This window comes from Neoarius graeffei, chromosome 3, assembly GCF_027579695.1.
Source record: "Neoarius graeffei isolate fNeoGra1 chromosome 3, fNeoGra1.pri, whole genome shotgun sequence".
NCBI classification, from domain to species: domain Eukaryota; kingdom Metazoa; phylum Chordata; class Actinopteri; order Siluriformes; family Ariidae; genus Neoarius; species Neoarius graeffei.
Window position 1 is genome coordinate 116,912,290 of NC_083571.1, and position 26,249 is coordinate 116,938,538.

Genomic DNA, 26,249 nt, shown 5'->3' on the forward strand with positions numbered 1-26,249 from the left:
TTAGGGCCACATGGTTCTAAATTCATTAATTGTTCTATTAAAAATAATAATAATAATAATAATAATAATAATAATAATAATAATAAAATTGTAAGTCTATGATTCGAATTCAGTAGCTTTTGGTCCACTAAACAAAAATAATTGGGCATCAGGGAAAATTCTTTTTATGACCTACACTTGAAAAATCTGAAAGGCAGTCTATCTTTAATCCACGGAGAATAGGGAAGTAGAAAGAACAGCACACAAATGTTCTCCCACTAATAATGGACTCACATTATATGCTCGTGTACTCTGTGTTATTTATCTACAATGCTTTTACAAGAATATAGTCTGTATCTAAGGTGATTGCTTCACTGAAGTAGGCCTTTACATGATGTGCTTTACATGTGCATGTGTCCACAGGGGAAAACCACAGTGCAGAAGGGCACCTATGAACCTATTTGGAATGAGCAAATCATCTTCACTGAGCTGTTCCCACCCTTGTGTAGACGCATGAAAATTCAGATCAGGGATTCCGATAAGGTTAACGATGTTGCCATAGGAACTCACTTTATTGACCTGCGCAAGATTTCAAATGATGGAGACAAAGGTACAAGGAAAGGGCATGCTGTCTCCACTGTATAAGAACTTTGAAATGGGAACAGAAAGTGGACTTATAGAGTGCACAGTTTAAGACATTAGCAAGGAAATTGATGTCTTCCCAGAAGCAGAAGCATTTTGGCTCACCTCTTTGTCCCCTCTTTAGGCTTTCTACCCACACTGGGGCCAACCTGGGTGAACATGTACGGCTCCACACGCCAATACACGCTAATGGACGAGCACCAGGACTTAAACGAAGGGCTCGGAGAGGGTGTGTCTTTCAGGGCCCGCCTCCTCATTGGTCTTGCTGTGGAGATCTTGGACATGTCCTCTTCAGATATAAGCATCTCCACTGAGGTCCAAATGGAGCCCATCTCAAATATTTCAGAAGTAAGATACTAAATATTGCAGGCATGTGTTGAAAAGACAGTGGTTGATTAAGCAGAATTACTATACACCACAGACAAGACTTTAATTTACTAATTAATTAATGTGTTCATGACTTAGAACAATGAATTATTTTTTAAGTGATTGGCAAAGCATTTTGTCAATATATGAGAACTTATTTAGTTTCAAATAAATTTCTACTCATCATATGATGAGTAGACTCATGCCATTGGGAAAGAATAGTTTGACAAAACAGAAAGGTATGGGGAATGTTGAATACCATTGATTGATTGTTATTCGTTCCTACAGACTGTGATATTTCCTCATGTGTGTATCAGCCTGAGAAAAACCCTTAACATATTCATATTTGGAAATTTTCTATATATATATATATATATATATATATATATATATATATATATATATATATATATATATATATAAAGAAGGCTACCAGAGGCCTGGGAGTCTGAGGGTACTGCGTGATATCTTAGCTGTTCCTAGGTCTGTGCTTTTCTAGACAGAGATCTCGGATGTTGTTCCTGGGATCTGTTGGAGCCACCCTCCCAGTTTGGGGATCACTGCACTGAGGGCACCATGGGGACCACTGTTGTCTTCATCTTCTACATCTTTTCTAGCTCTTCTTTCAGCCCTTGATATTTCTCAAGCTTCTCAAGTTCCTTTTTCCTGATATTATTATCACTTGGTATTGCCACATCTATCACCACAGCCTTGTTCTCCCATTTTCCACCACTACCATGTCCGGCTGGTTAGCCGTTACCAGTTTGTCTGTCTGTATCTGGAAGTCCCACAGGATCTTAGCTTGGTCATTCTCAACCACCTTCGTTGATGTGTCCCACTTTGACCTTGGGACTTCCAGTCCATACTCAGCACAGATGTTTCTGTACACTATGCCAGCCACTTGGTGATGGCGTTCCATGTATGCTCTTCCTGCTAGCATCTTACATCCTGCTGTTATGTGCTGGATTGTCTCAGGGGCATCTTTGCACAGTCTGCACCTGGGGTCCTGCCTGGTGTGGTAGACCCCGGCCTTTATCGAGCTTGTGCTTAGGGCCTGTTCCTGTGCAGCTATGATTAGTGTCTCTGTGCTGTCTTTCAGTTCAGCTTTATTCAGTCATTGGTAGGATTTTTCAATATCAGCCACTTCTTCTATCTGACAGTGGTACCTTCCATGCAGTGGTTCAGTGGTTTGTCTTTCCATGATGGTTCCCCTTGCACTTCATTCTTTCCTTATATATAAAAAAAATTCTGGAAACTGCAGGGTTTAACTGAAATATGCATCTCTTTTGCATGCATCTCAACCACAAGTAAAGTTCTAGCATTTTAATCTGGTTACCTCCAAAAGTGAACTGAGAAAATCACATTTAAAGATTTTAGTCCAGTTCCACTGAAAGATGCCCCACCTAGCTCAACATTTATAATGTAATCTACTTATGGGAAAACAACATTACTCCCAATTTTTAAAGAATTATATGTTTACAGTAGAAAATAAGTACTCACTGGTTATCAGTATCATCCATATCAGTCTTTATCTCATCACCTGAAAGTCATCTTCTTCACTTGACGATCTCCAATCACACTAATTTTTGTGGGGAAGTAATCACAGATGAGTTATGTTGGTTAATTTTTTTAGTTAATGTCTTTTTATTAGATCATTTAAACTCTATACAGAGTGCACAGTGTGACAAAGCACAGAGCTCTTCTGTGTTTTGGCAATGTGACAGTGCAGATGCATCATGGACAATGAAGTCTGGATTTACCGCTGCGTTGATTAAACTATCTCATTAAAACATGATTTTTGCATGCAGAGAGCTAAGGCAAGGTTAGAAAGCAGATAAATACATTTCTACACCATTTTGGTAAAATATTCTATATTTATATTTTCTTATAGTTGAGGTTTAATTTAAGTTTTGGTCAAGACAAGATTTTTTTTTTGTCATTTTTCACTGTTGTCACAGTGACATCTGATGGACGTTGAGCCACAGGTTCCTAACCCCGGTCCTGGAGTACATGCCTTCCTGCACATTTCAGTGTTTTTCCTGCTCCCAACAGTGACTGAACTAATCAGCTGATTAACAGTCCTTCCTGAGTGGAAGTGGGTGTATTAGTGCATGGAAAACACTGAAATGTGCAGGAGAGGGAGGACTTGAGGACAAGGGCTGGAAACCTTTGTACAGTGTCTTGCAAAAGTTTTCATCCCCCTTGGTGTTTGTCCTGTTTTGTTGCATTACAAGCTGGAATTAAAATGGATTTTTGGAGGGTTAGCGCCATTTGATTTACACAACATGCCGACCACTTTAAAGGTGAAAATTGTTGTTTTATTGTGACACAAACAATAATTAAGATAAAAAAAAACCGCACAGAAATCTGGAGTGTGCATAGGTATTCACCCCCTTTTGTATGAAACCCCTAAATAAGAGCTGGTCCAACCAATTCACTTCATAAGTCACATAATTAGTTGATTAAGATCCACCTGTGTGCAGTCAAAGTGTCACATGATCTGTCGCATGATGTCTGTATAAATCAACCTGTTCTGGAAGGACCCTGACTCTGCAACACTACTAAGCAAGCAACATGAAAACCAAGGAGCCTCCAAACAGGTCAGAGACAAAGTTGTGGAGAAGTACAGATCAGGGTTGGGTTATAAAAAATACCCCCAAATTTGAATATCCCACAAAGCTCCATTAAATCCATTATAGCAAAATGGAAAGAATATGGCACCACTGCACACCTGACAAGAGAAGGCCCCACCCACCAAAACTCACAGACTGGGCAAGGAGGGCATTAATCAGAGATGCAACAAAGACACCATTGTCTACAATATTAAAAAAAAAAAACAATTTGCACCTTTAAAGTGGTAGGCTAGTTTTGTAAGTCAAATGGTGCTAACCCCCCAAAAATCCATTTTAATTCCATCTTGTAATGTGACAAAACAGGACAAACACAAAGGGAGATGAATACTTTTGCAAGACACTGTATTAGGCTGTTTCACAAAAAAAAAAAAGACACATAAAGTAACTACACATAAGTAGATAATGAGGAAGCACCCACCAATATATCTATGAACTTTAATTTAAAGCGTGTGTTTGAGCCAGTATTGAGCCTGAAACTGCCTGGGCCTTATTTACAATTCTCACTCTTGTAATTAAAAATCTTTGTCTGTTTCATCCAAAAACATGCTGGTAGATGGATTGGCTACTCTAACTTGTGAATGGTGGAGAAATCATTGGTACTGTACCCTCAGGTTTGGATCTCTTTTTGCGTGGGTTGCATTTGCACCCAGGGGACCTCACATACAGTATTTATCTTTTTCCAAGGGGTGAAGATTGGTTGTCCCCTGCGGTTGGTTTGCGCAGAGATTTCTCAATGTGAAAACATCTAGAAATTGACAGGAGCAGTCATAAAGTGTTACAGCAATATAACATACAGCAATGCTCTAATGAGACCCAAAACACTCCATACCTCACAGTTCGTTTACTTTTTATAGAGTAAACCTGAGGGCAAAACTTGCATAATGGTACACTTTTTTTTTTTAAATAATGAAATGAACTGATTTGACTCACTTGAGCCATAATCAGCCAGAACAAAAATGGGTGTAATAATGGGCACTAGGAGAGGATGGATGGCACGGTGGTGTAGTGGTTAGTGGTTGTCTCACAGCAAGAAGGTTCCGGGTTTGAACCTCACGGCTGATGAAGGACCTTTCTGTGTGGGGTTTGCATGTTCTCCCTGTGTCTGCGTGGGTGTGCTCCAGTTTCCCCACAGTTCAAAAACTGTGACGCAGTTTTGCGTCAACGGTTAGGTTAAAGGGGAACTGAAGTCATTTTTAAACTTGCTTTATTTCTTAATTAACGTGTTATTCAATTACATTTTCCGTTTTATTAACCTTATATCGTGACTCATATTGGCAACTAATTGCAATTAAATATTATACTTATCGGCCTGTTTGGTTTTTAGCCGTGTTGAATTTAGTTCGTTTGGTCCACGGCAGGCGTCGCTTATCCGCGCGATCTTCACGAGACTTGTGCAAGACTTCAAAACGTGACGTGTCAGCCAGGTGTCAGTGCTGCCATTTTGAAAACTGTTTTCCAAACAAAATATTGCACAAAAATGAGTTTAAATGACGATTACTGCCTACTTTTCTCAAACTTTCTTGATTGCTATCAAAACAAACAAAACTTCCGGTGTGATTACGTCAGCATTCGAAAGAGGGCACGCGCAGCTTTTGACAACGTTGGCAGATGTTGGTCACTTTGATTTCCGCTGTACGTTTTACTTCCGTCCTACGATGTCTCGCACAGGTCTTAGCGAATCTCGTTTACGGCCATTGCTTTGACATATGGACTGATATATCACAGAGAATATTTCAAACACTCATAACTTGCTATAGCAGCGACAAAATAGCGATCAAAAATGCATTCCTATATTTAATAAAATGAGATAAATAGAATTTTGATAATAAAAAAATTTGCCTTCAGTTCCCCTTTAATTGGTGGCTCTAAATTACCCGTAGGTGTGAATGTGTGTGAATGGTTGAGAGGAGAAAACTTCTATAATAATCCAGTAGAAGGCAACAGGAAACCACTACTGTAACTCTTCCCTAGAAACTGATGGCTGGAGCTGTCAGAGCAGCCACGTCCCTGTAGTGATATGCTCACTAGTCTGTCTCACCATGTCTGGTTTGGAATTAAGTTCAGAAGAAAATGGGGTTCTGGACAGAAATATATTGAGGGGAATTATACTCAGTTCTATATAATTCACTTCTACTGCTAGTCCTCTTCTCTGATTCATCCTGCTTCTGCAATTTTGACTCACTTCCGGCTCCTGTGGATGGTCCCACATGGATACTTTAAATATTTCCCAAGAGTTCATGACCAATTCACATCCTTTCTTCAGTGAATAATTCCACCTTGATACTGTAGATTGGTAGCTAACAACGTTATGCCATAATAATAAAAAAGATTTCCCTGTAGCTTTGAGGATATTTGTACTCTTATTCACAATATGATCATACTGAACATCCTTTCAACACTACTCATCTATATGTGTATTCTGTCATGATTTATAATCCTGCTATCTATTGTCACTGAGAAGAGGGTGGGTTCCCTTTTCAGACTGAGGGCCTCTGCATGCTCTTGCGACAAGGCTTTCGCAGATAGCTTTTCGCAGACAGTTGTAATTTATCGTTGAGCGGGGAGTAATAGGCGTGCGCGATGTTATTCACCGCCACAACGCAAGGGGGCGTGAAGTCGCGAAATCGCTAGGAGTAGTTGGTGGGTGCGGTTAGTGGAGTGTTTATCCTCCGGTTACTTATAATGACTAGAACTGGAGTCGTATAGATGTACGTACTTCCTCACTTCCTCGATCAACCGCTCTTCGTGCTGCTCCATCTTCGCTCGTGTTTTTAAAAATGGCGGTCGTGAAAACAAACCAAACCGGGAAAGTAGGGAAGCGGAAGTGCGTGTACAGCGGATGTAGAGTGGACCAATCAGAGCCCTCTTGTCTGCGACGCTGTCTGCGAGGCTTCTGCGGTGGTCACAATTTTTGGGAGGTGCGCGCAGAGCGTCTGCGAAGGGGGGGGGGCTACGCAGACACCATCTGCGACGCCATCTGCGAGGACTGCGTTGTCAGCATAAATTGGCCTTGAGACTGGTTCCTGTGAAGGTTTCATTCTTGTGTGTCTCGGAGGATTTCTTTGCTACTGTTGTCTCTGGCGTGCTCATTAGGGAATCAAATCTGACTTATGTTTAAGATAAGATTTGCAAAAAAGTCATTTTATTATGGCCATGGTCTACAGTCAATTTGTACCTTATTTTGGCCTTTTTAGGTAAACTGTTTATTGATTCGTGTTAAGCTGCTTTGTGATTTTCGGTTGTTAAAAGTGAATATTTAACAGTTATTCCATGAAATCAAGTCGTACATGAGCTGATAAACCATGTATAACGAGATTGAGTGGAATAACTGTTTGTTTAACTGTTTTATTCTATCCACATTCACTGGATTTTGAGAATGAATACATTTTTATTTTTTGCAAATTCTATAAACTTTATACAAAACATCTGACAAAATAATTTCTGCTTAGAATATAAACAAACTGGTGAAATGACAGGAGCAATTTGTGAAAAATGTGATAATAATAATTATTGAAAAAAAGTTCTTACCATCAAATACTTTCATTCCATATTTTGTTGCTTTTTTATTTGGGGGGGGGGTTGTTTTCGAATAGAGTTTTTATTTCATCCTCTGTTGGTTTAGCAACACGCTCTGCCATTTTGTTTTTCTCTACTCATGGTATATGAGCTGATATCCTAGTAGTAGAGTAGCCAATCAGAGCGCATGATTGCCCATATCCAGTGAATGAGGAGAGAATAAAAAGTGTTATCTTAAACTACAAACAGAATCAAGCTGCTCAGTTGAGATACACTGATTCCTAAGAATATCCAAATTATCTTTGTGTTCAGGTTTCAACAGGGAAAGTCGAGGAGTTTTTTCTGTTTGGAGCCTTCCTAGAGGCTACTATGATTGACAGGAAGATAGGAGACAAACCGATCATCTTTGAGGTCACTATTGGTGGGTAAATGATATTTGCCTGAAGACGATAAGGTTGTTTATTTCATGTCCCTGGAACATGCATAAAAATGCATAGTGCTTAAAAATTTGTTTCACTGAAGTACGCTTAACAAGAGACAACATTTTTGAATCAAATAACCTTTCCAATTATGCTTTCTCCTTTCCTAGGTAACTATGGTAACCAGCTCGATGGTGCAAGCAAACCAGTAAAAAGGAAGAAGAAGGGCAGAGGGGAGGGTGACGATGAGGAGTCTGAGCTGATTCATAACTCCAGTGATGAAGAGCCTGAGGAGGATAGTGATCTGGTGTCAGTGTCCTCTACCCCTGTCATGAAGCCTGTTATCACTGACAGGTCAGTCTCAAGAGAACAGAGTTGACACCTGTGGGGTTAAAGCCCAAAGATTAAGGAAAGATGTTATTGTGTTTAATTAATAAAATCCTCATGATGTTATTAATTAAATACATATTAGTATTGAAATGATGAATGAATGTTTGTAATTTCCATTTGAGAAAGAAACAGAGTTTTGAGAACCTGAAGTCACCGTGACTCACCAAGTATCTTTTTTTGCCAGACTGAGACCATCAAATAATTAATTTTCTGTCTCCAGTCAGTTTAAATTGATCAACTGAATTATTTACCAGTGCCCTCATTTCAGGACTTGTTGAAACTTGTGCAATTTACTTTTTTTCAGCAATTACTTCCATTTGCCATATTTTGAAAAGAAGCCTTGCATCTATATCAAGAGTTGGTGGCAAGATCACAGAAGACGTTTCTACAACTCAAACATCATGGACAAGATCGCAGATAAACTGGTTTGACAAGTTGTCCTTGCATTTTCCAGAATTGAGAAAAAGATATTTGTGTGACAAGATGAAGAAATATTTTTCCCAGCTCTGTGTGTGTTTGATAGGAAGAGGGTCTGAATGATGTTCAGGAGATTATGAAGACAGAAAAGGCTTATCCTGAACGCAGACTGAGGGGTGTTCTGGAGGAACTGAGCACTGGCTGCAAGTATGTGTGCATAAACTTGCCAAAACCTCATTTTAATAGTGATATAGCAACTAGGGGCCAGGTGTGTGATGCGGCATGACGTGCCAGAGGAGTGCATTATGTTTGTATAATGGTATGATCGGGAGTGTGTTATTATGTCTCCTTATTATGTGTAGAGGGGCGGCACGGTGGTGTAGTGGTTAGCGCTGTCGCCTCACAGCAAGAAGGTCCGGGTTCGAGCCCCGTGGCCGGCGAGGGCTTTTCTGTGCGGAGTTTGCATGTTCTCCCCGTGTCCGCGTGGGTTTCCTCCGGGTGCTTCGGTTTCCCCCACAGTCCAAAGACATGCAGGTTAGGTTAACTGGTGACTCTAAATTGACCGTAGGTGTGAATGTGAGTGTGAATGGTAGTCTGTGTCTATGTGTCAGCCCTGTGATGACCTGGCGACTTGTCCAGGGTGTACCCCGCCTTTCGCCCGTAGTCAGCTGGGATAGGATCCAGCTTGCCTGCAACCCTGTAGAACAGGATAAAGCGGCTACAGATGATGAGATGAGATGAGATTATGTGTAGAAACAACTAAAAGAAATCACCACATCACTGTTGTTAAACAAAGTAGCATATAGAGATCTTGCAGTCACGTGACCGGAAAGTACACAGACGCCATCTTGTCGGGCAACAACACCGCTGAATACTGCTGCACTCATGTACAGAATGGATCAATTTCAACCGACGGACTACACGGCTCATTTTTCTAATGAACAGACAACTAGATATATGTCTAAAATAAACGATCTACAGATTAGTGACCCTTATCGATTACCGGACGGAGTTTTCACGACTGTGTCAGTGGATGTTGAACTGCCAGCGGAATACCCAGACGTGTATAATTACCTCATCAACTTTCCCTCGCTGTTCAGTGGTGAAGCACTGCGTGCTTATAAATCTCTGGACAGTTATCTTTACAGAAATTCAGGATTTCTCAGCGACTTAGATGTGGCATCTTGTAAACAAGAATCCTCATTGGATGGGTAAGTCACTTAAGTATTACTAGTACTGCACTGACCAGCCGATTATAGAATAGAATAAGGTAATTCCAGCTGTAATTCCAAATCGTCCGTGTTGTTTACCATGGATCTGGCGTTGGAGAGATAGAGGCTTAGCAGTGGAGGTTTGAGTAGCTGTTTTCTGAGCTTAGTCAACAGGCCGGCTCTGCAGCCTTGCTTTTGCTTCCACTCCCGGCGCCGCCTCCTTCGCTTTGCTTCCGATAACAATCCACGGAGACCCCGCTGGTCTCGTTATCTCGTCCGGAATGTTTTTTTTTTTTTTCTCGTCCGGAATGTTGTGCATGCAATGGAAATCGCTACAAACCGTCATTTTCTGCTGGAAACCCATGTCCAGTAAGTCCATACGGTTGTAGTGGATATTGAAGTCCGGTACAGATGAACAACACGCAAAAATACACACAAAAAACATAAAAAAACGTGCACAGGTAGGGAGAGCTTGTAGCCACAGCCGTTGTAGTAGAATTGTATATAGTAGGGTTTTCCAGAAGAAAAGGTAGAAGTAGAACCAGAAGTAGAAGTAGAAGGCGGAAATATGGCGTTTGACCGACAAGATGGCGTCTGTCACAATCTGGATCAGCTGTGACGTCACATGCAAGTGTGCCATAGCAACTTGATACTTCTTCAACCAGTAGGCCAGGGGAAGCCATGGCTTAATGGTTAGAGAAGCAGCTTTGGGACCAAAAGGTCACCGTTTTGAATCCCTGGACTAGCAGGAATGGCTAAAGTGCCCTTGAGCATGGCACCTAACCACCAACTGCTCCCCAGGCTGCTCTGGATACATTATACATTGGTCTGGATAAGCGTGTCTGCTAAATTCCATTAATGTAAAATCAACTTGTTTTTAATGTGCTAGTCTTACGAAAATGACATCACCCCTGGAAATTATACCTTATAAAACTAGACATGTTAAATAGTTTAATGTCTAAATTGAATTTTAATATGAGACCAGGAACATGTTCTATTTAGGTGGTAAAGTTTGCCTCTTTGAGTCCACCATTACATGAATGCATTCCTGGTGAGTTATTGTTAATTCAAAGGCCAAGGTTAATTCGTCATACGGCCAACGCTTGAAAGTTCACAGCATTTCTGGCTTCGTGTGCTTTGCAAAGTGTAGCACATTTTTAACAATTTTTTTTATTCCAGAACAAAATTAAAACCAAAGCATGCCTCCTAAGAGGTGTGTCGTTCAAGGCTGTTCAAGTGTAGCCGATTTAGAAAAATAAATAAAGTGGAATTTTGATCCATTACAGCCCAAAGTTTGCAGGAACTTACAGAACAAATGGGTTCGATTTGTACAGATAAAGAGAGGTAACTTCAAGCTGAGAGGACGGTTTGGTGTTTGCTTTATACATTTTGAAAAAGATAAATTTGTGAGGCAGATTCACATAGAAGGATTTGAGCAACGTCTGGCACGCTGGAGCAGTTCCTGCAATTTGGAAACCGAAATCCGAAGCGCCGTCCCAAAGAGCCCACTGCTGCACAGGAAGTGTCCAGCTTGTGTTTAGCCTGTTGCTTGAATTGATTAGTTGTTCTTCGTCTTTTATCCTTTTAAACAATAAACAATAAAAGAAACATGACGTAGTTGGTAGCTAGAGTAACTTTGAATGTCCAGTATCACCAACTGATAGCAGTTCTGAAGTTTTATACAAGGCTAAATAACGGCAGTAATCACGGAATTGGCGCGAAGGAAAAGGCCATTGCAAGATTCATTTATAATCACTCTGTTGCGCATGTGACGTCACACATGCAGCGCCGCTGACCTATAAATTGGTGCTATAAATCTAACAATGGCAGACAAGCTTTTAGTGATTTTTGGAACAGAATTCAGATGCAAAAATTATCTTTTTTGAACCAATTTTTGGACATGGAATGTCACTTCGCTGGGGGGGAAAGAGCCTGAGCTTGTGCGGGAGGTTGAGAGGTACCGGCTAGAGATAGTCGGGCTCACCTCCACGCACAGCTTGGGCTCTGGAACCCAGCTCCTCGAGAGGGGCTGGACTCTCCACTTCTCTGGAGTCGCCCGTGGTGAGCGGCGGCGGGCTGGTGTGGGCTTGCTTATAGCTCCCCAGCTCAGCCGCCATGTGTTGGAGTTTACCCCAGTGAACGAGAGGGTCGCCTCGCTGTGCCTTCGGATTGGGGAGAGGGCTCTTGCTGTTGTTTGTGCCTATGGCCCAAATAGCAGTATAGAGTATCCGGCCTTCTTGGAGTCCCTGGGAGAGGTACTGAGGAGTGCTCAGACTGGGGACTCCATTGTGTTACTGGGGGACTTCAATGCTCACGTGGGAGATGACAGTGACACCTGGAGGGGCGTGGTTGGGAGGAACGGCCTCCCCGATCTGAACCCGAGTGGTGTTTTGTTATTGGACTTCTGTGCTAGTCACGGTTTGTCCATAACGAACACCATGTTCGAGCATAGGGGTGTCCATAAGTGCACGTGGCACCAGGACACCTTAGGTCGGAGGTCAATGATAGACTTTGTAGTCGTTTCATCTGATCTCCGGCCCTATGTCTTGGACACTCGGGTGAAGAGAGGGGCTGAGCTGTCAACTGATCACCACCTGGTGGTGAGTTGGATCCGTTGGTGGAGGAGGAAGCTGGACAGACCTGGCAGGCCCAAACGTATGGTGAGGGTCTGCTGGGAACGTCTGGCCGAGCACTCTGTCGGGGAGGTCTTTAACTCCCACCTCCGGGAGAGCTTTTCCCAGCTTCCGAGGGAGGCGGGGGACATTGAGTCTGAGTGGACCATGTTCTCTACCTCCATTGTGGACGCAGCTGTTCAGAGCTGTGGCCGCAAGGTCTCCGGTGCCTGTCGTGGCGGCAATCCCCGAACCCGGTGGTGGACACCAGAAGTAAGGGATGCCGTCAAGCTGAAGAAGGAGTCCTATCGGGCCATGTTAACCTCCAGGACTCCCGAGGCAGCTGACGGGTATCGGCAGGCCAGGCGTGCTGCAGCTCGGGCAGTTGCGGAGGCAAAAACTCGGAACTGGGAGGAGTTCGGGGAGGCCATGGAGAAGGACTATCGGTCGGCCTCGAAGAAATTCTGGCAAACCGTCCGGCGCCTCAGGAGGGGGAAGCAGTACTCTGCCAACACTGTTTACAGTGCGGGTGGGGAGCTGTTGACCTCGACTGGGGACATTGTCGGGCGGTGGAAGGAATACTTTGAGGATCTCCTCAATCCCACCGTCATGTCTTCCACTGAGGAGACTGAGGCTGATGACTCAGAGGTGGACTTGTCCATTACCCAAGCCGAAGTCACTGAGGTGGTTTGCAAGCTCCTCGGTGGCAAGGCACCGGGGGTGGATGAGATCCGCCCTGAGTATCTCAAGTCTCTGGATGTTGTGGGGCTGTCTTGGTTGACACGCCTCTGCAACATCGCGTGGCGGTCAGGGACAGTGCCTCTGGAGTGGCAGACTGGGGTGGTGGTCCCTCTTTTTAAGAAAGGGGACCGGAGAGTGTGCCCCAATTATAGGGGAATCACACTTCTCAGCCTCCCAGGGAAGGTTTACTCCAGGGTACTGGAGAGGAGAATTCGACCAATAGTCGAACCTCGGATCCAGGAGGAACAATGCGGTTTTCGTCCTGGTCGCGGAACACTGGACCAGCTCTATACCCTTCATAGGGTGCTCGAGGGTTCATGGGAGTTTGCCCAACCAGTCCACATGTGCTTTGTGGATCTGGAGAAGGCATTCGACCGTGTCCCCCGTAGTATTCTGTGGGGGGTGCTTCGGGAGTATGGGGTTCGGGGCTCTTTGCTAAGGGCTGTCCGGTCCCTGTACGAACGGAGCAGGAGTCTGGTTCGCATTGCCGGCAGTAAGTCAGACCTGTTCCCAGTGCATGTTGGACTCCGGCAGGGCTGCCCTTTGTCACCGGTTCTGTTCATAATTTTTATGGACAGAATTTCTAGGCGCAGCCAGGGGCCAGAAGGAATCCTGTTTGGGAACCACAGGATTTCATCTCTGCTTTTTGCGGATGATGTTGTCCTGTTGGCTTCTTCAAACCAGGACCTTCAGCATGCACTGGGGCGGTTTGCAGTCGAGTGTGAAGCGGCTGGGATGAGAATCAGCACCTCCAAGTCCGAGGCCATGGTTCTCGACCGGAAAAGGGTGGCTTGCCCTCTCCAGGTTGGTGGAGAAGTTCTGCCTCAAGTGGAGGAGTTTAAGTATCTCGGGATCTTGTTCACGAGTGAGGGAAGGATGGAGCGTGAGATCGACAGGCGGATCGGTGCAGCCTCCGCAGTGATGCGGTCGTTTTACCGGTCCGTTGTGGTGAAGAAGGAGCTGAGCCAAAAGGCGAAGCTCTCAATTTACCGGTCGATCTACGTTCCGACTCTCACCTATGGTCATGAGCTTTGGGTAATGACCGAAAGGACAAGATCGCGGATACAAGCGGCCGAAATGAGTTTCCTTCGCAGGGTGGCTGGGCGCTCCCTTAGAGATAGGGTGAGAAGCACAGTCACTCGGGAGGAGCTCGGAGTAGAGCCGCTGCTGCTCCACATCGAGAGGAATCAGCTGAGGTGGCTCGGGCATCTTTTTCGGATGCCTCCTGGACGCCTCCCCGGGGAGGTGTTCCAGGCATGTCCCCCCGGGAGGAGGCCCCGGGGAAGACCCAGGACACGCTGGAGGGACTATGTCTCTCGGCTGGCCTGGGAACGCCTCGGTGTTCTTCCCGAGGAGCTGGCCGAGGTGTCTGGGGAAAGGGAAGTTTGGGCTTCCCTGCTTAGACTGCTGCCTCCGCGACCCGGTCCCGGATAAAGCGGAAGAAGACGAGACGAGACGAGACGAACCAATTTTTTATTTATCGATGAACTTTATAACCTATTTGAGCACAGACAACCCGGGATTTTATTTTATGATGTCATTTTCATAAGACTAGCACTTTAAATTTCTTTATTATTAGTCTTAGATTATGTGGAGTGTCCACCGTACAAGTGCCTGTGTATGAACTGCTACTATAGAAACATTGACATATTAGAATAAGCACACTAATGTTACTGTTCCTATCACAGTCTGAACTACCTGTGCTGTTATACAAAAATAATGCACACTTTCTGATCTGCCAGATTCTACCATGCTATGGTATAATAATAAAATAATCACCAGCAGCAGCTTTATAAGTTCTGTATAATGTAATATGACTTATTTGCCAAATACAGAATCAATTGATTTAATTTTAGAAACGTCTCATCTTCTCCTATTTTTGTTCTGACAGTCGATTTGTCACCCTGGCCAATAAAGATCAGAATCAGGCTGGTGTAACCAGATTGGATCGGGAAAGGCTGAAGTTCTGTCTTAGAGAGATGGTATAGCATTATTTTTACACAATACCCATGCACCATGTAGAATTAATAAAAGATCAAACATAATGAGCTGTAACACATAATGAGCTGTGTTGTTTGTAGGAGAGCATGGCCCAGCAGGCCAAAACCATACGCTCACAAGTGAAGAAAAACACTGTGCGAGACAAACTAAAACTGGCTCTGAATTTCCTGCAGAAGCTCCGATTCATGGCTGATGAGGTTAGATGAACAACACTATCCAACATTTCAGCATTTTCTATCTGTCTGTCTGTCTGTCTGTCTAGATTTTGGGAGAAAATATCTTTCTTTCTTTTTTTTTCCCAGCCACAGCACTGTATTCCGGATGTGTTCATATGGATGATAAGTAACAATAAACGTATAGCATACGCACGGATTCCTTCAAAAGACATCCTCTACTCGATTGTAGATGAGGAGATGGGTAAAGACTGTGGGAAAGTCAAAGCTGTCTTTCTCAGAGTAAGTCTCTCCGTGTCCTTCTTTCTCACTAAAGTACTTTTTGTCCCGTCTGATTTTCCTTTAATATTGAGCCTAAAAAGTAGATAATAGTACATCAATATTATATTCACATCCACAGTATTGATATGTGTTAGTTGTGTGCTGGTGTTAGTGGAACTTTTATAATGTTGATAATAAAAATTTGATGATTATGCACAGTTACCTGGAAAGAAGAGCTTTGGCCCAGCAGGCTGGACAGTTCAAGCTAAGATGGAGTTGTACTTCTGGTTTGGTCTGAACAAGCAAAGGAAGGACTTCCTGAGTGGCCTCCCCAGTGGCTTTGAGGAAACTAAAGCAGCAAAAAGCACAGGCCTACAGTCTGTGCCTCCCATTAACCTCATCTATAACAGTAAATATACAGCCTGGAGATCATCGTTTCTGAAGGCTGTGCTCAGAGAGACTTAGGGAGATTTCTTACCTATCAGTCTGGTTACAAAATACAAATAAGAGCAAAATTATCATGTTGGGTATTTAGTGAAGTTGGGTTTAAGTAAGTTAAAAAGAAAGAAAGAAATTTGAAAGAAGGTTCAAAAGAAAGTTTGAAAGAGATATAAAAGTGCAAAAGTAAGAAAGTTCAAAAGAGACAACGTTTGAAAGAAAAAATATTGAAAGAAAGAAAGTTCATAAAAGAGAAAGTTAGAAAGTCCAAAAGAAACATTTTGAAAGAAATACAAGAAAGAATGTTCAAAAGAAAGATTCAAAAGAGAGAAAGTTTGAAAGAAAGTTTGTATAGAGAAATAAATTTGAAAGAATGTTCAAAAGAAAGTTTGAAACAAAGATTGAAAGAAAATTCAAAAAAGCAATAGAAAGTTCAAAAGAGACAAAGTTTGAAAGAATGAAAAAATTTGAAAGAGAAAGTTAAAAAGAGAGAAAGTTAATTGAGAGAGAAGTTTCAAAAGAAAGTTAGAAAGTTCAAAAGAAAAAAATTTAAAGAAATACAAAAAGAAAAAATGTTTGAAAGAAAACTAGAAAGTTCAAAAGAAAGAAAGTTTAAAAGAGAGAAGAAAAAGTTCAAAATATAAATTTTGAAAGAAATACAAAAGGATAGAATGTTCAAAAGAAAGATTGAAAGTAAGTTCAAAAGAGACAAATTTTGAAAGAAAGATGAAAAAATTTGAAAGAAAGAAAATGTTTGAAAGAGAAAGTTCATAGGAGAGAAAAAGAGAAAGTTCAAAAAGAAAATTTTTGAAAGAAATACAAAAAGAAGGAAAGAAAGAGCTGCAATTTTCTATAATATATTCAGCATTTCTTTCAGTTTATTCTTTTGGTGCTTTGGCCCAGATGAACAAATATATAATATAATATAATATAATATAATATAATATAATATAATATAATATAATATAATATAATATAATATAATATGGTGTTATATTTATTTTTAAGTTGAAAGGAGGAAAATTCTAAAGAAAGTCCTTTTTTGCTATTATAACTTTCAACTCCTGTTATATAATTATTATGGATATTAATATATGTGCTAATTTCCACTTTCAATCTAATTAGTTCAGCATTTCCTTTAATTGCAGTATTACAGGATTATACTCACTCAGTCTGTGCTGCACTCACAAAGTGGAGCTGTAATTTTTTTTTCTTTCCAGTAGAACAGATTGTTGACTGACCTTGTAAACTGTGCGCTGTTTTCTTGATTTAAAATTCTTCCCGGAATTAAAATATCCCTGTAACATCGCTCATTATTATCTTATGCAACTTTATGACTTATATAAAGACATTTTAGATGTGTGTTCTGTAGAGTTACTTTACATACAGTAATAACAGTCAGTATGTCATTTAGATATTTCCAAAATGATCTTTTATTGTTTTTAAAGCCCCCATGTTCCCATTTAGGTATGCAGGTGTTCCAGCTCAGGGCTCACATGTATCAGGCCCGTAGCCTGTTTGCTGCAGATGATAGTGGCCTGTCGGATCCTTTCGCCAGGGTCTTCTTTTCCACATACAGCCAAGTCACAGAGGTGTGTTTCTCTCTAACACTTTACCTATGGATTTATTTCAGTTTTAATGAGGTGTGCTACGCACTACGCTCTTCATATTTACACACGTATGTTTTTCTGAATTACATAATGTCAGCATCTGTTGGGTTCTTTCAGGTGCTCAGTGAGACTCTTTGTCCAACATGGGACCAGTTGCTGGTGTTTGATAATGTTGAGCTTTACGGTGAAGCCAGTGAACTCCGTGATGACCCTCCAATCATTGTCATAGAAATTTATGACCAGGATACTGTGGTAAGGTTTCAATTTTATGTTTGTGTATAATTACGCCATTTAAAGCTAGACAGCCTTTCGATTTCATAAAATCGGTGAAAGTTAGTTCCTTCTGAAATGTGGTGATTGTGATATCTGTTTATTTCTGTAATATCTCACAAAATATCAGGCCATTCTGTGGCTGGGGAGTTATTTAATTTGAGGGGATTAAAGCAAATAATGTGCATGAAATCGCTCGCTTCGTGCAGTCAAGCAGACAGAGGAAGTCCGTGTGCGCATGCGCAGGTTTACCTTCTTCTTTTGGGTTTTACGGCAGCTGGCATCCACAGTGTTGCATTACTGCCATCTACAGGTTTCCCTTTGAGCGTGCACTGACAGTTCCATCATTCTGTCGCTAAACGAACAGCTGATCACACCGAGGTGCTCGCTGAGCGACCATATTTATTAGTTTGGTCCTGCGTTTCCTTTCCTTCATATATAACATAACGTCTTTTCTTCTCACTTTCTTTCCGTTACTGTAGTCGCTCTTTCACGTTTCATTCGCACACTCACGTCCTCCATTTTTCTCTCTGCTTTCAAATTTGTATCCCACAATGCCTTGCGTGAACGGGGAAAGCCCACCACAGGATGCATGATGTAGTATCTTGAATTGGGTCATGGTGAAGCAAGAAAAAATAGCAGAGAATTTAGGGCCATGAGGCATTAAACTCATTAATTGTTCTATTAAATAAAAACCTAATAAAACTGGAAGTCTGTCATTCAAAATCAGTAGCTTTTGGTCCACTAAAAATTAATTGGGTGTCAGGAAAATTCTTTTTATGACCTAGACTTGAAAAATCTGAAAGGAGTCTACCTTTAACATTAAACTCTAATGCAGGATACTTTTGCATTTTTAGAGTCTGTAATGGACAGATAATGAACCTTGTTTCGCTGTGATAAGAGTTTAAATGTTTGCTATTGTCCTGAGTCAGTGTTTGTTCCTGTTTGTTCCTCTGGCCCTGCCTTGCTATTGAATGGCACGTTTGCTGTAAAAGCAGGCTGTAGTACACATATTATCCAGAGAAATCTTGGATTATACCCATGGTGCTTCTCAAAGAAGACACAGAGGGATCATAGCCACTTTTTTTTCTTTTAATTCATTAGCAATTACAATCAACTACTATTATAGTTGTTATTAATACGTATAACTATAACATCTTTAAGTGATTATACTGACAGATTTGTAATTAAATTAAGAACCCTTTATTTGTCACATGTACACTCAAGCACAGCAAAATTCCTCCTCTGCATTTAACTCATCTGAAGCAGTGTACACACTCAAGTGAGCAATGAGCGCACACACACACACATACCCAGAGCAGTGGGCAGCGATGCTACAGCGCCTGGGGAGCATTTGGAGGTTAGGTGCCTTGCTCAAGGGCACTTCAACTATGATACAGAGGGAAGGGAAAGTGCTGTTCGTTCACTTAAATCACCTCACATTTTTCCTGCCTGGTCCTGGGAATTGAACTGGTGCCTCTTTGGGTTCAAGACTGCTTCAGTAACCTTCAGGCCATGGCTGCCCCCAACTGGGTTTAACTCAAGCCAAAATAAGTTTAAATTAAGGTCCGATGATAAGTGCAACTTTGTTTTTATTGACACAAATTAATTTAAACTATCCATCCATTATCCATAACCATTTATCCTGTACAAGGTCACAGGCAAGCTGGAGCGTATAGCCTCGGTCACAACCGGACGTACGATTTTTTGGCCGTGCGATTTTTGGCGTTTCCCAAATCACTGCGTTTTTTTTTTTTTGTTCGTGGAGAACGTAGTTGTGGTGACCATGACGGAGGAAGATCACCACGCACCCAACGTACAACCCTGAAGTCGAACGTGCGTGGTACGCACGAAACCTGAGGCTGCTCGGACGTACGGCTGTCGCTTCATTCGTACAGCCAACGCACCTTCAAACGTGCACTAATCGTACTGACCGTGCGTTCCATGCAGGCTTCGTGTGAAGGTTGCAAGAACTGCGCACAATCTGTACGTTGTGCGTACCAACGGCGTTGGTTTGTCGCACTGCGGCAATTGGAGAGGGTTATATATATATATATATATATATATATATATATATATATATATATATTTCAGCATACTTTGAATCCCTCCGCAAAGACTTTGTCTCAAACTCCTGGCCTGCTGGCCATTGTCGTGGTCTTCATCCTCGTCCTCACTGCTCCTTGTCCTCTCTCTCCTCCCTCTCTCTCTCCTCCCTCTCTGCCGCCGTCTCTGACACCTTTTCTATCCTCCTCTTCCCTTTGGCATATTGAATTGAAGCGATGCAATGCAATGAAATGAAATTAAATGAAATTGGGTTTTCTCTCAATCAAAGCCTACGTGTACAAATGGCCGTAGGCACCCCTGCAGCTTTATATGTCGGCCGTAAGGGACTTTTTAACCCTTTAATTAACAGCAAATGCCCAGGACACAGAAGGATCACAAAAACAGAAGCTTAAAAAAATATGCATGCTTTATTTAGTAAATAGATAACTAAATTATCCTTTAAAAATAGCACCAAGCTACAAAGAAAGAAAAAAATAAAAGAAAAATAAAATTGTCCCGTCTCAGCAGTGCGCAGTCCGCACAAAGAGGAATCCCAGTCCCAGAAGCGCTGAAATCGTGGGGAAGCCTAATGCGCGGGGAAGCCCTACGCATGACGTCACAGCTCCAGCATCCAGGTAGCAGCGGGGGAGTCCCAAAAACGTCTATGGCTCGCCCGGAGTCAGCGCACACCTCGGGCAATAAAAGAGAAAGCATCAAACAATGCCGACGTACACAACAACAAGGCAAAAACAGCAGGGAAGGAGAAGTCTTACGTCCCTTTACCCTGTCGTTAGCGAGCGTTGAATTAAGTACAGCTGACTCCAGATTCCCGTTGGCTAGGTCACGATTTCCTAAGTCCGCAGCCGACGCACCTCAAAAGAAGGCAGCAAATCAGGGAAACAGCACAGCGCAGGCAGAGAAAAACTGTTTGTATGTTTGTTCATTCGTTTGTTCATTCCTTCCTTCCTTCCTTCGTCCGTTCGTTCCTTCCTTCCTTCAATCTGCCCGCTGATCTTCCACTGGTAACTATGCATCTGCTGCGGCGTCCGATCCCCTCTTTGGGCTGCATTCCCAAACAACCCGACTCCGAGAAGTCCGCGTCCCCGGCGGGGCGGGGGCCGTTACCGGCCTCACACCGTCCACGGGCACCTCTTAACGATTTCACGCCCTGTTGAACTCCTCCTTAATACTGAAAAGGTCCCCTTTTTATACCCCACCCCTTCATCTTTCAAGTGCTTCAATAGGTCAGGTAATAATTGTCCAAACAGCTGATCCATCTAAGCAATTAGAGAGCCGCAAATACAAGATCAGTGTAGGTAGCAGTCAATTAGCAGCACACAGCGAAATCACAGCAATCAACCAATTATGTGAACACACCAAAATCACAGCAACCCAAATAAATCACAGCAAACCATCACAGCAAAAATAAAAATAAGATCCCCACACAGCTAGAGGCTGACATATATACCCGAGTTTTCGTGCAATTGACGCCCTCTCGCCGTACGGCCAATGCACGGCCGACTTACTTGACACGCATGGATGACATACGAAATATCTGAACGTGCGTTGGCCGCACTAATTACGTATGTGGGGCGCATGACACACATACGGAGTCCGCAAGTGCGACGTACGAAAAAAATTGACATTTTGCCCAAACCTGACACCAGCAAATCGTACGAAAGACGCACGTCGGCCGTACGGAAGACACACGAGGCCGTAAGTTTGTCTTGCAACCTGAAAAAAATGTAAGCGCCCGTAGAGTTTGTTTGACATGACAAAGAACCTCTGCGGCCGGTCTGTGGCCAGTCTACGGCTCGAAAATCAGCACGTCACACGCACGCCCTCCATGTGTTTCTTTGCGTTTTTTGCACGCAGACCGGCCGTAGGAGCACGTACGGCCGGTTGTGGCCGAGGCTTATCCCAGCTGACTATGGGTGAGAGGCAGGGTACACCGTGGACAAGTCACCAGATCATCACAAGGCTGACACACAGAGACAAACAACCATTCCCGGTCAATTTAGAGCCACCAATTAGCCTAACCTGCATGTCTTTGGACTGTGGGGGAAACCGGAGCACCCGGAGAAAACCCACACAGACATGGTGAGAACATGCAGACTCCACACAGAAAGGCCCCCGTCAGCCACTGGGCTCGAACCCAGAACCTTCTTGCTGTGAGGCAACAGTGCTAACCACTACACCACTGTGCCGCCCTTCTCCAATATCTCCGGAACATACAGTAAATCTCATATTATCTTCATTAAATAAATCTGTCCTGGGATGAAGGGAATCTGTGTAATTTACCTGGCTGTGAAAAGCATTAAATCCCTGGTTTACACAGGTAGCTAATCTTCACAAAGTATATAATATGTGGACTGTGTTGGGACGAGACCCAAAGAAAAGACAGGTTTGTCATAAATAGGATAGTCCAGTGGCACCACTGAAAACACCCTCACATGGTTCCTTTTGCCTCGCTCACTTGCAATTCCTTTCTCTTTGCAATTCGGAGTGTTAATGTTTGTTTAATTTGGAGTTTACGTTTTAGTATAAATTATCCTAAGTGCACTGATGCTGTTGGTGTTGTAATGAGTGTGGGAGTTAAGAGCAATTTTGCAATGAAAATAGCAGCAAGGCTTTTGAGTGCTTATTTGCTTTTGTCTCATGCTTGAAAGTAACGTTGATAACGCTTCACAAAATTCTCATTTCCAAAACTTCTGTTAAAGCACTTAATGTAATAATGATTAAAATGTCATTGCAGTTAATATAGTGTATTAGATAAGCTTCCATTAGAGCTGTGTCATTTTGTAAGTAACAAAAGTGAGATGATTTATAAATCTGAGCTATGCTTCTTGCAGCTGAATTGATATCTCTAGTTGTAATATAATGTAAGAGTCTCTAAAGTCATTCCTGCAGGTTTCTCCCAACAGTGACATCCAGTGCTAATGAATAGATTGTTATCTGTGTGTCATCTGTGTGTTTCATATGCAGGGAAAAGCCGAGTTCATCGGCCGAACTTTTGCCAAGCCTATAACTAAGATGGTTGATGAGCATTACGGCCCCCCACGCTTCCCTCCCCAGTTGGAGTACTACCAGATCTATAGAGGAAACGCCTGTGCAGGAGAGCTGCTGGCTGCCTTTGAGCTTCTACAGGTACAGATGTGCAAGTGGTAACTGCTCACATGAATGTTTAATGTTCGAGAATAAAAAGCCTTATGGTTCCAATAAATAGCCAGAACAATATTATTTATGATATACATTTAAGTAATGTGCTGCTATTATACCACCATGGGGAACCCGATCATAAGTGCAAGGCAATATATCTCATAAACACTTGAACACCGGAAAACAAAGTTTATATCTTTATTTCATTACATAAGGTCTATGGGTTTTATCCAGTGCTTATTTTTAATCTGCTTTTTTGAAAATAATGTGGGATTATTTACTAACACTGTAGAATCTCTGTTGGGTGCAGATGCATTTTATTCCTTGTCAACACGAGTATAGCATCAAACACCAGACATCAAATCCCATACACAGTACACCAAGCACCGTGAAAACTCATCTCATCTCATTATCTCTAGCCGCTTTATCCTTCTACAGGGTCGCAGGCAAGCTGGAGCCTATCCCAGCTGACTACGGGTGAAAGGCGGGGTACACCCTGGACAAGTCGCCAGGTCATCACAGGGCTGACACATAGACACAGACAACCATTCACACTCACATTCACACCTACGCTCAATTTAGAGTCACCAGTTAACCTAACCTGCATGTCTTTGGACTGTGGGGGAAACCGGAGCACCCGGAGGAAACCCACGCGGACACGGGGAGAACATGCAAACTCCACAGAGAAAGGCCCTCGCCGGCCCCGGGGCTCGAACCCAGGACCTTCTTGCTGTGAGGCGACAGCGCTAACCACTACACCACCGTGCCGCCACCGTGAAAACTAAAAATAAAAAATAAAAAAAAATAAGTAACGTAACATGGTTGTAAACAAATACACAGTTTTGCAGAGTAATGTTTACAGACTATGCTCTGAACATTACACCTTCTGTACCCCAAGGTACAATCTACGCGAATGTACCCCTTAGGGCTTATTATTATTATCATTATTATGATTATTATTTTAGGGCCAAAAATACTGTATATGTTCCAAAACACTATATAAAGGGTACAAATACAGTGGTGCTTGAAAGTTTGTGAACCCTTTAGAATTTTCTATATTTCTGTTAAATATGACCTAAAACATCATCAGATTTTCACACAAGTCCTAAAAGTAGATAAAGAGAACCCAGTTAAACAAATGAGATAAAAATATTATACTTGGTCACTTATTTATTGAGGAAAATTATCCAATATTACATTAGTTACGTTAGTGGCAAAATTATGTGAACATCTAGGATTAGCAGTTAATTTGAAGGTGAAATTAGAGTCAGGTGTTTTCAATCAATGGGATGACAATCAGGTGTGAGTGGGCACCCTGTTTTATTTAAAGAACAGGGATCTATCAAAGTCTGATCTTCACAACACAGGTTTGTGGAAGTGTATCATGGCACGAACAAAGATTTCTGAGGACCTCAGAAAAAGCGTTGTTGATGCTCATCAGGCTGGAAAAGGTTACAAAACCATCTCAAAAGTGTTTGGACTCCACCAATCCACAGTCAGACAGACTGTATACAAATGGAGGAAATTCAAGACCATTGTTACCCTCCCCAGGAGTGGTCGACCAACAAAGATCACTCCAAGAGCAAGGCGTGTAATAGTCGGCAAGGTCACAAAGGACCCCAGGGTAACTTCTAAGCAACTGAAGGCCTCTCTCACATTGGCTAATGTTAATGTTCATGAGTCCACCATCAGGAGAACACTGAACAACAATGGTGTGCATGGCAGGGTTGCAAGGAGAAAGCCACTGCTCTCCAAAAAGAACATTGCTGCTCGTCTGCAGTTTGCTAAAGATCATGTGGACAAGCCAGAAGGCTATTGGAAAAATGTTTTGTGGATGGATGAGACCAAAATAGAACTTTTTGGTTTAAATGAGAAGCGTTATGTTTGGAGAAAGGAAAACACTGCATTCCAGCATAAGAATGGATCCCATCTATGAGACATGGTGGTGGTAGTATCATGGTTTGGGCCTGTTTTGCTGCATCTGGGCCAGGACGGCTTGCCATCATTGATGGAACAATGAAATCTGAATTATACTAGCAAATTGTAAAGGAAAATGTAGGACATCTGTCCATGAACTGAATCTCAAGAGAAGGTGGGTCATGCAGCAAGACAACGACCCTAAGCACACAAGTCGTTCTACCAAAGAATGGTTAAAGAAGAATAAAGTTAATGTTTTGGAATGGCCAAGTCAAAGTCCTGACCTTAATCCAATCGAAATGCTGTGGAAGGACCTGAAGCGAGCAGTTCATGTGAGGAAACCCACCAACATCCCAGAGTTGAAGCTGTTCTGTACGGAGGAACGGGCTAAAATTCCTCCAAGCCGGTGTGCAGGACTGATCAACAGTTACCGGAAACATTTCAATGCAGTTATTGCTGCACAAGGGGGTCACACCAGATACTGAAAGCAAATGTTCACATACTTTTGCCATTCACAGATATCAAGTCAAGTCAAGTTTATTTGTACAGCGCTTTTAACAATAAACATTGTCGCAAAGCAGCTTTAGAGAATTTGAACGACTTAAAACCTGAGCTAATTTTATCCCTAATCTATCCCCAATGAGCACGCCTGTGGCGACAGTGGCAAGGAAAAACTCCTTCAGATGACATGAGGAAAAAACCTCAAGAGGAACCAGACTCAAAAGGGAACCCATCCTCATTTGCGCAACAACAGACAACATGACTATAACATTAACAGTTTTAACATAAAGTCAGTTTCATTGATGTTCTAAACTCTTCACTGATGGAAACTTGAGCGCAAAACTGTTCATGACAACTGCAGTCCTAAAGTTAGCAAGTCAACTGTAGTCTTCAGCCATAAAAGCATTACTGTAAGGGTCCAGAGCGTCCTCCAGGTGTGACTTTCAACTGTCCACATGGGGCTGTCCTCCACAGGAGCAATGCGATGAGGGTCCAACCAGACACAGGGCACTAGGATGGATCAGGCAGGTCTGAGGAGCAGAAGAGGTTCAGCATCTCGATCCCAGGACCGATATGTAACTCAGAGGGACAGATTTTTTTTGGGGGGGAGAGAAAGAGAGAGAGAGAGAGAAACACAGGTTGTTAGGTATGCCCCATGTCACCTGAATAAGTAGGAACAGTATACATATTGCACTGAGTACAAGCAGGGACTCCGGCAAAACTAACTTTGACAGCACAACTAAAAGGGGAGAGCCAGAAGGTAACACAGGCATGAGGGAGCCCCGGGACATAAAGCAGCCAGCCACTACACAGTCAACAAACTCGAGTGAGCAAGCGAGTGGGGACTGACAGCATCCATACATCCCAGTTTACCAAAACACTCTGTCTGAGGATCCTCCAGATCTACACCTTTACCTCATCAACACCATTAACAAAAGGATTGACTA

General features: G+C 42.6%; 1 protein-coding gene across 2 annotated transcripts in view; it reads left to right on the forward strand.

Moving 5' to 3' along the window:
• otofa (otoferlin a) overlaps nucleotides 1-26,249 on the forward strand; it is a 238,015-nt gene that overhangs the window by 163,908 nt on the left and 47,858 nt on the right. For both annotated transcript variants that reach the window (XM_060917975.1, XM_060917976.1), the window contains exons 14-26: nucleotides 403-589; nucleotides 746-969; nucleotides 7,449-7,557; nucleotides 7,726-7,909; nucleotides 8,250-8,370; nucleotides 8,469-8,569; nucleotides 14,818-14,908; nucleotides 15,008-15,124; nucleotides 15,230-15,382; nucleotides 15,581-15,770; nucleotides 17,267-17,391; nucleotides 17,527-17,661; nucleotides 22,711-22,872. In XM_060917975.1, the coding sequence (XP_060773958.1) occupies nucleotides 403-589; nucleotides 746-969; nucleotides 7,449-7,557; nucleotides 7,726-7,909; nucleotides 8,250-8,370; nucleotides 8,469-8,569; nucleotides 14,818-14,908; nucleotides 15,008-15,124; nucleotides 15,230-15,382; nucleotides 15,581-15,770; nucleotides 17,267-17,391; nucleotides 17,527-17,661; nucleotides 22,711-22,872 (1,899 nt within the window). The remainder of the gene's footprint in view (nucleotides 1-402; nucleotides 590-745; nucleotides 970-7,448; nucleotides 7,558-7,725; nucleotides 7,910-8,249; nucleotides 8,371-8,468; nucleotides 8,570-14,817; nucleotides 14,909-15,007; nucleotides 15,125-15,229; nucleotides 15,383-15,580; nucleotides 15,771-17,266; nucleotides 17,392-17,526; nucleotides 17,662-22,710; nucleotides 22,873-26,249) is intronic.